General features: G+C 39.5%; 1 protein-coding gene across 2 annotated transcripts in view; it reads left to right on the top strand.

Annotated features, from left to right (window-relative positions):
- Positions 1–12,763, top strand: part of RTN4IP1 (reticulon 4 interacting protein 1) — a 48,806-nt gene that overhangs the window by 24,996 nt on the left and 11,047 nt on the right. For both annotated transcript variants that reach the window (XM_042939469.1, XM_042939470.1), the window contains 2 exons: positions 7,384–7,520; positions 11,196–11,379. In XM_042939469.1, the coding sequence (XP_042795403.1) occupies positions 7,384–7,520; positions 11,196–11,379 (321 nt within the window). The remainder of the gene's footprint in view (positions 1–7,383; positions 7,521–11,195; positions 11,380–12,763) is intronic.

Raw genomic sequence — 12,763 nt, 5'->3', positions numbered from 1 at the left:
TATTGAAAAAAGAAAACAGAAAATGGCCATGTTGATCAGAATGTAGAGAAACTGAAACCCTTGTACACGCTAAGGGAAATGTAAAATGCTGCAGCTGCTATGGAAGACAGTTTGGCAGTTCTTTAAAATGTTAAACATATAGGGGCGCCTGGGTGGCGCAGTCGGTTAAGCGTCCGACTTCAGCCAGGTCGCGATCTCGCGGTCTGTGAGTTCGAGCCCCGCGTCGGGCTCTGGGCTGATGGCTCGGAGCCTGGAGCCTGTTTCCGATTCTGTGTCTCCCTCTCTCTCTGCCCCTCCCCCGTTCATGCTCTGTCTCTCTCTGTCCCAAAAATAAATAAAAAACGTTGAAAAAAAAAAATAAAAAAAAAAAAATGTTAAACATACAATTGCCATAAGACTTAGTAGTTCCAGGGGTGCCTGGGTGGCTCAGGTGGTTAAGCTTCTAACTCATGGATCTTAGCTCAGGTCATGATCTCATGGTTCAAAAGATTGAGCCCATAGTTAGGCTCTGTGTTGACAGTGCAGAGCCTGCTTGGGATTCTCTCTCTCTCCCTCTGTCTCTGCCCCTGCCCTGCTTGCACACACATGTGCATGCTCATTCTCTCTCTCAAAATAAACATGAAAAAAAAAAAAAAGACTTAGTAGTTCCATTCCTAGGTATATGCCTGAGAGAAATGAAAACATATGTTCAGACAAAACCTTGTACACAGATGTTCATAGCAGCATCCATATTCATAGTAGCCAAAGAGTAGAAACAACCCTAATGTCTATCAATTGATGGATAAAGAAAATGTGGTAGATACATACACAGTGAAATATTCTTCAGCCATAAAAAAGGATGAAGTTCTGCTGCATTATACAACGTTGATCAGCCGTCAAAACATTATGCTAAGCGAAAGAATCCAGACACAAAAGGTCACATTTTGTATTGTTCCATTTATATCTTATCCAGAAGCAGCAAATCCATAGAGACAGCAGATTAGTGATGCCAAGCGTTGGGGAAGGAAGGAATGGGGAATGACTGCTTAATGGGCATGGGGTTTATTTTTGAGGTAAGGAAAATGTTCTAGAAGTAGACAGTGGTGATGGTTGTTCAATGTTGTGAACATACATAATGAATTGTACACTTTAAAATTGCTAACATGTTGAATTTTATGTTTCTATCTGAACTTTACCTCAAACAGAAGAAAACAAAACAGTGCCCTGAGCTTCCAGGAACAGGTTGGCACCTAGTGGCTGCTCCCATTATGGTTGAATGTGTAACTGACTGGCTCCTGAGGGAGGGGGCTTGATTATTGAGCCTCCCTCAATGTGCAGGGAGAGGCCCTTTCTGCAATATGAGGCTAGTGAGCATATTCAGAGGATTGGCCACATCACTTTCCAGAAGGGAGACTTCGGGTGCTATGCTCTCCCACCCAGACCCCACCTGAGATCTTTTGAAGACCCAGATAGTGGTGGAAGGTTTCATCTACGTGCTAACTAAATTAGGGAAAGGGGAGAGGACTGCTAGGAGATGCAAACCTTGACTTCTTTTTAAGTCGGATGTAGGTTAATGAATAACTAAATGGAAGAAAGGAAAAGGAGAGAGGGTGGGAGGAAAAGAGAAATACCATATTCTGCTGGTTAGCGTGTAAATTGGTACAGGGACTTGGGAAATCACTGGGTACCATCTAATAAATCTGAATGTACGTGGCCTTATGGCAACCCAAAATATCCACTTTTATGAATATACTCTGCAATTATATGCACTGTTAATATCTATAATTCTGGTACATGCATGTTATCTCCCACTGGAAACAACTCAAATGTTCATCAACAGTAAAATGGATAATTTGTGGTATAGTCTTACATTGGAATATTATATAATCATGAAAACTATAGTTGCACACAGAAGTACATGAATCTTATGAACAGCATATTAATGAAAGAAGTCAGAGACAGCCAATTCGATTCTGTTTAATGACCTTTAAGAACAGGTTAAACTAAAGAGTGTTAGGGAGTAAGACTCAAAAAAAAAAAAAAAAAAAAAAAAAAAAAGGTAAAAGGGTCATGTAATAGTCTGGATGGTAGTATTATTTTTGAGGGAGTGAGGGGGCTTTGATTGGGAGGGAGAAAGTTAGGAGGCTCATAAGCATGATGTGCGATCCAGGTCTTAATATGGAGTGATGCTTACAGTATTGTTTGCTTTGTAATAATTTGTTAAGCTATGCATTTAAATTCCATACACTTTTCGGGGTTATATTTTACAACAAAAATACTTTTTAAAATTTCTTTTAAATGTTTTTTTTTGTAAGAGGGAGAGAGACAGAGTGTGCATGGGAGAGGGGCAGAGAGAGAGGGTGACACAGAATCCGAAGCAGGCTCCAGGCTCTGAGCTGTCAGCACAGAATCTGACACGGGGCTTGAACCCACAAACCACGAAGTCATGACCTGAGCTGAAATAGCATGCTTAACCAACTGAGCCACCTAGGCGCCCCATAACAAAAATATTTTAATTAAATAAAAACAGTAATAGGAAAGTATCAAGGTTTGATCTCATACAAAGTTATTATGAGAATAAGGAATAGAAGAACATATCTGTAGACGATAACAGCACATCAGAAAATATGCCCACAGGACAGATCAAATGTAACCTATGACTTCTAATTTTTTTTTTTTTAAGTAGACTCCACATCTAATGTGGGACTTGAACTCACAACCCTGACATTAAGAGTCCTATGCTCTATCAAACTGTGCCAGCCAAGTGCCCCCAAATATAGCCTACAATTTCAAAACAGGTTTAAAAAATTGAAAATATACAAGACATGAACAAACAAACAAACAAAACAGACTTGGAAAAACTTGGGGAAAAATGTAAAAATAAACCAAAAAATTATTTAGCAATGAAGACTAAACTAGAAGGAATTCAGTAGCATCAAACACAATCCATAATGCTGCCATAAATAGAAATAGAATGTGCAAAATAGGAAAAAGTTTAAAACCCAAAAGAAAACAAGTAAAACAAATTCAAGAGATCGTGTCAAATATTGAAGAGAGGAAAGGTGACTGATATGTGGACAGTAGGAATCTGTGAAGAGGAAAACCAAAACAAGGGAATCGAACAAATACTAAAATCTGTAATTCAAGAAACTTCTTTATTTTCCTGAAATTAGATTATTTGAAACTATATATTATATGACCACAGCACTTCTCTAAGGACAGGGTCCTAGAATGAGCAATATCAAGGAAAATCCTAGTAGAATTACTGGCTTCTAAAGAAAAAAAACAAAAAACCTTGGGACAGGGACACCTTTAAAAAGTCACTTCTGTGAAATTTTTTACTTCTGAGAAGTAAAAATTAGATTAACATCAGACTTTTTGACAGCAATGTTGTAGTGCCAGGGGGAAGGATGGAGTAACGTGTTTATAGTATACCCTTGCTTGCGTGTCTTCAGACTATACTAACTTTTTTTTTTAATGTTTATTTTTAAGAGAAAATGAACACGAGTGGGGGAGGGGCAGAGAGAGAGGGAGACAGAATCGGAAGCAGGCTCCAGGCTCTGAGCTGTCAGCACAGAGCCCGATGTGGGGCTCAGACTCATGAAGCGTGAGATCATGACCTGAGCCGAAACTGGACACTTGACTGGCTGAGCCACCCGGGCGCCCCAGACTATAGTAACTTTATATACAGCCAAACTGGCCTTCATGTAAAAAGATCACATAGGAACTATTAATAACTTGTAAGAACTTGGAGAATATGTTCTTACCCCTTTCGGAGAAATCTAGAGCATGAACTTCTGACAACTGAAATGACTGGTGAGACGTCAAATTAAGGACTGGTGGGAAATGTTAAATGTAAATGTATCTGTAGAACTAAAACTAAGGGCTTAGAGTGCATTGTGTAAAAGCCATATGCTCTGATGAGGCAAATACAGCACAACTCTTTTTTAAAAGAGGGGGAAAACTGGAAGAGCGTATATTAAAATTGTAATGCTTTCATTTATCAGGTCATTAGTGTTAGTAATAATAAATAATGTTAGTACTCAAAGACTGTTATGCATATAATGTACAGTAAAAAAAAAAACCAAACCAGGTATTTATGGTATATTTTAATTGTTGCTCCTGTGTCTTTGACAGCCAGGATTTTATGTGTGGAAGAAAGGAGATACAGGTAAAACAGGAAAGCAGTTAAGTAGGAGCTTTGTAGTCCTGAAGTTGAATTGGAGATCTCAATAGGAACTCAAGAGATACTTTGTGTATGTAAAGCTATCTCTTGATAGATCATTGCTCATGAAAATAATGCAGGACTTCTTGGAGAAACGCAGATTCTAGATCTAGGACACGAAATGTACAATAATGAGTCTAGAATATATGAAATAGAGAAACTATCAAAAACTACTTGAGTCGTGTCAAAAAAGACTTGGGAGCTGAGGTGCCTGGAGGGCTCAGTTGGTTAAGCTGAGGTCGGTTAAACATCGGCTCAGGTCATGATCATGCGGTTCACGCATTCAAGTTCCGCATCAGGTTCTCTGTCGTCAGTGGGGAGACCGCTTTGGATCATCTGTCCCCCTCTCACTTTGCCCCTCCCCCGCTTGTGTGTGTGCTCTTTCTCAAAAATAAACATTAAAAAAAAAAGACATAGGAGCCAACTTGAAGACACTAAGATGTGACAGTTTTAGCTTCAACAATAGTTATACAGTGGATTAAAATCCTTCAGATACATGACTTAATATATATTTTTTAAATGGTCACCTTTGGGAAATGATAGGAAAGCAATTTATTTTATAAACTGGTAAAGGAGAAACAATTATTTGTCTTACCTTTCCTATATGAACTGTATACCTGAATAAGCAAAATTTATATATGAGGGGAGATGTTTCTTTATGATAGTATTCCAACTACTAAATGAAAAAAGAATTAGAATATCACTATTTTACAACCACCATTAAATAACTAAGATCTTCAGAAGAGCAATAACCAGACATTATGTGCCTCTTAAGATTTTGCTAGCCTCTATCCATAGTCTTGTAAGGAGATTGAAAGAGAACACAGACACAAAGCAGCATGTGGAATTGCCCCGTGAGTGTGCAATAAGAAGTTCCAGACTGTGGGAAACTCTACAGGTCAGATGGCCTGGATTCTTCCACAAATAAATTATAAGAAAGTGAAAGGCTAAAAGAGGAGCCCATAGTTTAAAAAGAGACTTAAAAGACCTCCTGTTTTTAAAATGCATAAGACTGAACTGAAGTGTCTAGGGAATGCATATTTGGGTGACAAAACTATTTTAAAAAAATTTTTTTAACATTTTTTTAAATTTATTTTTGAGACAGGGAGAGACAGAGCATGAACAGGGGAGGGTCAGAGAGAGGGCGACACAGAATCTGAAACAGGCTCCAGGCTCTGAGCTGTCAGCACAGAGCCTGACGCGGGCTCGAACTCACGGACCGCGAGATCATGACCTGAGCTGAAGTTGGCTGCCTAACCGACTGAGCCACCCAGGCGCCCCTAAAACTATTTTTTATAATGGAAGGAGATGATTACTTTAAATACCATGATAATGGTGGCTTCTTAGAAGGGAGGCCGGGCACCTGAAAGAGGTTGTAGAATGCTTGCCACATCCTCCCTCTTTATCTGAGTGGGGTCTACCTTCTAGGCATTTTCTACACATGTGTTTTATTTGACATAATCCTTTTTTAAAGCTAAAACTGTTTTTAAAAGTCTTTAATAGTGTTCAAAGATACTAGATAGTTCTAAGTGGGAGAGGAAAAACTAGGAATTTGAGAAAAAAAAATCATTGAACTGTTTCAACATGAGACATATTCTTCTTGAGGATTTAATACACATATTAAATGCTTAGAACATAATTTCATTTTTCCTTAACATTTTTTTAAGATGGATACTGGATATTCATCTTGGATTATGTTTTGCACCTACTTTAGTTTGGGGCTTTCTGCTGACAGCAACATATCCTCATGCTCAAGTATTTCTGTTTATAGCCCATGAACATTGTAAAATTGTATATGAGGTCACTCCTAAATGTTTTAATTCCCCTCAGATTTCCAGGGCATATAAACCCTTGGTCAATATTGCTTTGGAAAAGTGAGAAGTTAGATAAGATTATGGATGGCCTTAAAATTCTTTGTTTAGTTTTTGTATTTAACAGGTATTTATTAGTACCTGTGTATGTCACAGAGTAGGGATTCAGTGGTGAACTCAATAAACACAGATCTCTTATCTTCTAATGAACCCTTGCAACTCATAAGGAAAGCTCAGGAAGTTGATACTTGGGACAGGATTGAGAAAACAGTTGATCTGTTATGACCTATGATCATCAGCACAAAAATTACTCCATGAACTTCAAACAACTATTCTTAGGCTGCTAATGACCCCCCTTTTAATTCTGTGAAATTGTCATTGTAGAAAAGAACAGCAATTTCAGAGCAGGATGCTTTCTGTATACTTAAATAACATTAAAATTCAGTTCTTTTTACTTAGGTCTGCTTGCTCCTTATTTTAAAATATAAGGCATCTTCATTTAAATCCTGAGAACCATTTTTACTCCAAAAGAGAGGACATGACCCATGTTTTGAAGATAAAATGGCCATATATTTTTTTTAACTTTTATTTATTTTTGAGAGACAGAGGGAGACAGAGCATGAACAGGGGGAGGGGCAGAGAGAGAAGGAGACACAGAATCTGAAGCAGGCTCCAGGCTCTGAGCTGTCAGCACAGAGCCAGATACGGGGCTAGAACTCACTTAACTGTGAGATCGTGACCTGAACCAAAGTCGAATGCTTAACTGACTGAGCCACCCAGGTGCCCCTAAATGACCATGTTTTCTTCCACCTCTATTCAAGAGTACTTTTCATTAATTATCTAGTACCTGATAGCTGGTTGCTGTTTCGGTACCGCTGTCTGACTCAAGACTATACCAGCACTTACTAGAGATGCAGATGAAGAGATGTTGCATTTTTATGTTCTGGACATATTTAAAATTGTCATTTTCTAAGGACATGTGATTTTTGTTGTTTTCGCCAGCTGCCTTTGTCATCATTGAAGGGCTAAACCTGAGGCTGTCAACTCATATCTTTTGGTACTGGTGAGGTACTGAGTTCTTCTCTAAGTGGATTGATTATGATTTAATGACAACAAGATGACTGGTTGTCCTGTCCAGGAAAAGGAGATCTATTTCTTGAAATTTTCTTGGTGGATAAAAGTTTAATCATTTTTACTAAGTCTCTGACAAGTGGCTTCCTGTAGTTCTTGTGAAGATGAAACACTTAGAGTTCTCTAGGGATTAGTCTGAAAAATGCACATATGTGTGCCAACTATTTTTTCAAAAACTGCAGTCATTTTTTCTACCCCCCACCTTTTTTTTTTTTTTTTTTTTTTTTTTTTGGACAGGTAATGAAAGCATGGGCTGCTCATGTGACAGCAGTTTGCTCTCAGGATGCCAGTGAACTTGTAAGGAAGCTCGGCGCAGATGACGTAATTGATTACAGATCTGGAAATATGGAAGAGCAGTTGAAATCTTTAAAACCGTATGTATTATTAGAACAATGTTCACACTGGGAAGTAGGAACGAAGACAATTGATCATGCAGGGCTGAATGGTTTGGCGACTTCGCAGTCACGTTGGAATCTCAGAAAAGAATCGATAACAATTCTTGCTCCATAAGAAGTCATTTGGGTGGCTTCTGTTCTAATTCCAGATGTGATACATATGAGGAAAATATTTTGCTTGCATGGCCTTTTGCTAATTTTTTTAAGTTACCTTTTATTGTTGGTTTGTAAGAGGTCTAAAGACAAAATTGGAAGGGTATTCCATTTGGTGGCATCTATCACCACAGGAAAAACGTAGAGAGGTATGGGGAAAATACATGTTTAATGCTAATCATGCTTGCAGTGTTTTGGCTTAGTAAAGGCTTCAGAGAAGCAAAGGCAGTAGAAATGTTGGTAGAGTACTGTGGATGTTCTCAGTGCATCTAAATGCCAGGCTGTGGCTTGGTTTAATGTAGCAAACAGGAGCAGATTCAGTGATCCGTTCACACACTGTTCTTGCCTGTGGCTTGGGCAGACGTAGAGAGGGTGCTGATGACTCTGGTCTTCATCTGGCCAAGACAGAACTGCAGCTGAGAACACAGCTAAGGAGCATTTAGAAAGATGTTTTATTGCTTCTTTTTCAAAGGGTTTCCTTCCCTTTTTCTATTAGTTTTTGAAAGCCAGTTATTCTTGTCCACTTTGAGTCGAAGTGCACAGTTGATCCTCGAACAGCACGGGGGCTAGGGGCTACTACATGGCCCCCATGTAGTAGAAAACCTGCGTCTAACTTTTGACTTCCCCAAAACTTAATTATTAAATAGCCTACTGTTGACCAGAAGCCTTACCAGTGACATAGTCAATTACACATTTTGTATATTATGTGTGTATATATATATATATATATATTCATATATTTATATATTTATATATATTTATATATGTTTATATAATATACTGTATTCTTAGAATAAAGTAAGATAAAAGAAAATGTTACTAAGAAAATTATAAGAGAAAATAAATTTATGATATGTACTGTATTTATTGAAAAAAAATCTGGGTTCAGCTGGACCTGTGCACCTATTCAAGGGTCAACTGTATTTTCATGGGTTTAAAAAAAAGGGGGGCGCCCTATTGGACACTAGCCTTTCTCAGCTAGCAGTGCCCACTCCCAGCATTCGTGTGGCAGCACAGCCCCGAGGAGCCAGCCAACTCCCTATGCCTTCAACCCTACAGTACCTGCTGTGCCGGGCAGTGTTAAAGCATGTGATAGAGATACAGTGGAGAACAAGATAGGCCCCCACCACTTCCAGGGGGCTCCCGCTCTAGTCGGGGGGTGGGTTTCAATGGCACGTGCTCCTGAGAACACTGATGTAGGGAAAGGAGGGGAAAAACTGAGGGGAAGGAGGCCCTTTTAGGGAGGAGGTTGGGGGGAGTTAAGAAAACCTCTGAGGCATTGGAGCAGAGGCTTTTCAGAGCAAGCCAGGAAAATGGGATTTTTTTTTTTTTTTTTTTTTTTTTTTTTTTTTTTTGGTCCCCTGCTATGTCCCTCTACCTGGAACAGAGTAGTAACATATGGTAGGTGCTCACTAAAAATTTGTGTAATGAATTTTTGAGGGAATCTAGGAGAAGAGCACTTGTTCAGGTAGAGATAACAGCAAATATAAAGGCCCCGTGTCAGGAACACACTTGGCATATTTGAGGAATCACACCGTTCCTTGCAGAGATCTTATCAGCTACTTCCTGCCAGTGTGTCAGGACCTAGGTCTCCCTGGGCCTCCAACAGCTGGCTTCTAGACAGTGGAGTTTCAATTGATCTCATGTCTTCTACTGCTCTAGTAATAGCACCATGAGACTGAGTCCAAGGACAGTCCATTCCCCCTATCTACCTTACGTTTTATATACATTGGAATTTGTCACCAGAGAACGGAGAACCTGACAGATGGAAAGATGGAGCATGCCCAGCCTGGCCCCCAAAAGTACACCACGGTTTGTCCCTCTGCGTTTTTTCACAGTGGTCTTGCTCCTTTTTGGTAAGGGGATCTCTCTAGCTTGCAGATGCCAGACTGTTACTTTGACTTATTTATTTTTTGACAGCTTCAGTTTCAGTTGATCTTTGTGACCTTTGCCTGGAGTTTGGCCTTCGAATCCACCAAGAATGAAATTATTTCTCCTTTCAAATAGCAACTTTTTAGATCAAATCTTAGAATTTTGCAGTTGGACTTGAAATCCTTCAGTCCAACTCTGTCATGTTATAGTTGAGAAACTAGGGGGCAGAGGACTTTGGAGTTTTTGCATGCTCAAGGTTATGCCACTTGAGCAATAGTGGGAGAGCTGAGTCCACAGCCTGTCTCTGGACTCCTTTTTCAGGCAGTGCCTATTCTATAATACCAGGCTGCCTTTAAATTTTATTTAAAATAAGTATCATTATGTTTGTCTATTCAAAATTTGGGAATGAAGTAGAAACTTAAACTCGTAAAAATAATTTTCTGTTCTTTTCTAATGAGAAGAGTAGTTATCTAGGAAGGTCATTCTCCTATCCTTCGGTTTTTATTTGTCCTTCTTTAATTTGGTTCCATTTGAAAGGCAGGCTCAAGATCCACAAATTTTGCCAAAGCTGGTTTTAGAAGCTTTGTTGTTTTATTTCATCCAGATGAATTTAAAAGGGAAAAGGGATTTAAAACAATTCATTTATTAACTTGCTTAACTTCTAAGCATGCATTTTCTAAATAGATATCTGTTTATACAGTATTTAAAAGCGTTATTGGGTTTTATCCCCTGTAAGTGGAATGCAGTGATTATAGCAGGTTTAGATCAGCTTTAAGAAATTGAATATCTATCAGTTCCTAGAGATGCCATAGGACTGGGTTTGGGGGGCATGCTAGAGCACAGTTGAAGACTGAGAGCAGATTGTTGATTTCTCCATACATTGTCCTGATGCTGTGCATGAAGCCAAAACATAACAGTAAATTCCAGAAGATGAAAAGATGGTACACAAGCAGTTTTGATATGGAGGGAATAAAAGCAAATCATTCTATGGGTGAAAACCTTTGCATGCTTTTCTTTCAAGTATTCAAATGCACTAATAAATACTTTGACTTATATTGGATAGATTGCTTTGCAGTTTCCCATAAAGCTTAGGTCAGGGTTTCTCAACCTTGGCAACCTTAGTTTCTGAACTACTGACATTTGGGACTGGATAATTTGTTGTTGTGAGCAGCTATTCTCTGCATTCTGTGTATATACATCATTCTGGGCCTCTAGGTGCCAGTAGCCCTTCCCACCACTTCCCCTAATTGTGACAACTAAAAATGTCTCTAGACATTGCCTAGTATGTTCCTCTGAGGGCCAAAATTGCCTTTGGTTGAGAACCACTTATTTAAGTCATTCTTAAAGTATTAGAAAAATGATATGATTTTACGACAAAGAATTAGCCACATTTGACTTATATCGGTGGGGGGGGGGGGGGGGGCGGGAGTCAGAGCAGATTAGTGGGTGTGCCCTTTTCTCCTTTGTCAAAGCAGCCCCGCCTCTGCTGGACGGCATGCTGCAGTGAGGTTTGTGCGCTGTCGCTGAAATAGACCCTATAGCTGATTGGCAGTGGGAATGAAGGGGAATGGAGCTGTAGGTAAAGACTAACAAGGATGTTTTGATTTTATTTTATTTTTTTCTGTCCAGGTTTGATTTCATTCTTGATAATGTTGGTGGATCCACTGAAACGTGGGCTCTAAATTTTCTCAAGAAATGGTCAGGAGCCACATATGTGACTTTGGTGACTCCTTTTCTCCTGAACATGGACCGATTGGGCATAGCAGACGGCATGTTGCAGACAGGAGTCACCATGGGTTCTAAGACGTTAAAGGTAGGGAGGACAGTCTTGGTTGATGTGAGCAAGCAGGCACCTCATGCTTCTGGGAATTGGCTTCCACCTAGCCTTTTTTTTTTTTTTTTTTTCCGTCTTGGAGGCAGCATGGCACAGCAGCTGATCAGATTCACATTCTGGACTCCACTCAATAGCTGTGTATCCTGCAAGTTACTTATGTCACTAAGCCCCAATGTCTTTACCTGTAAGATTAAACTAATAGGGTAAGGTATCTACCTTACCACGTGTTGTAAGGAGTAAGTGAGATAATCCATGTAAAGAACTTGGCAAAATGCCTAGTATATACAACACTCTTATTAAATGTTAACCTTTGTTATTAGCTATTATTACCTTCCGTGATTCCATCTGATATACCCTCTGCTTCCTTCTTGCCTATACGTGTTGGCCTTCTGTCTGTTTCACCAGTCTTAATCCATGCAGGCTCTTGTATATGAGGGGGGAAGCTTCATTAAGACTGTGTAGAGCTGGTTGTGTCCAGGGTAGTAGCACTGGGTTATGCCGGTGATTTCTAGACTGGAGCTTTCAGACCTGTAGAGGTCTGTGGGCATTTTTTTGAATTTCAAAAACCTGAAGGAAGTTGTGTTCTTACTTTAGTGAGACCACAAAGGCAAATAGAACCATGATGCTTTTTCTGGAATTATATCAGCTTGTCCTAACACTGCACATCCCATGTGAATCAGGTAACTCTAGCTATTGATTACATTCTGGTCATTTCTGAGACTTGATTAGTCAGCCTGGCTCTGTCACTGAGGCCACTGTTATCAGAGCCATAAGAAGCTTTCTCACCCAATGGAACAAATCCAGTGTGTGGTGGGCCTTGAGGTTTAGTGCCCAGCAACCCTAGCTGCAGGACTGATGGCCGAGCTTGAGAGGGTGCTCCCTACTTAACATGATAGCATGTTGTCCTCACAGTGGGGACAGGCCTATATAGTGTCATGGTACCCGTTCTTGGTAATTCTAGATCAATGGCTTAAGGCTTAAAATCTGAATTAATATTGACATGGTGTAAGTGATAGGAGAAAAAAAGATAAATTCTATTTTTATTAATCAGACAAAATACTTCAGACTCAGGAAAAAGGCAGTAGAAGGCTGTGAGTTGTCATGCCAGGCTAACAAACACTGACCCATATTTAAGGAATGAGTGGCTCAAGGACCATCTTTAGCTTCTTCTTTATTCTTGAAATTAATTTGGGACATTTTAAGAGTGAACTTCAGGACTTTGGCCTCTTGAATTCTGTGTAGTAACTAAATAGGTAGAGGTATTAACTAAGGGCTGTGACCATGGAGTAGGAGGCCTGTGTGTGTGTAGTGTGAACAAATGAGGCTCTGGACTCAGGCTCCTTCATTTTCACCTGATTCAGGC

Source organism: Panthera leo, chromosome B2, assembly GCF_018350215.1.
Source record: "Panthera leo isolate Ple1 chromosome B2, P.leo_Ple1_pat1.1, whole genome shotgun sequence".
NCBI classification, from domain to species: domain Eukaryota; kingdom Metazoa; phylum Chordata; class Mammalia; order Carnivora; family Felidae; genus Panthera; species Panthera leo.
Note: the sequence above shows the minus strand (reverse complement) of the source record. Positions and strands in the feature narration are given on the sequence as shown.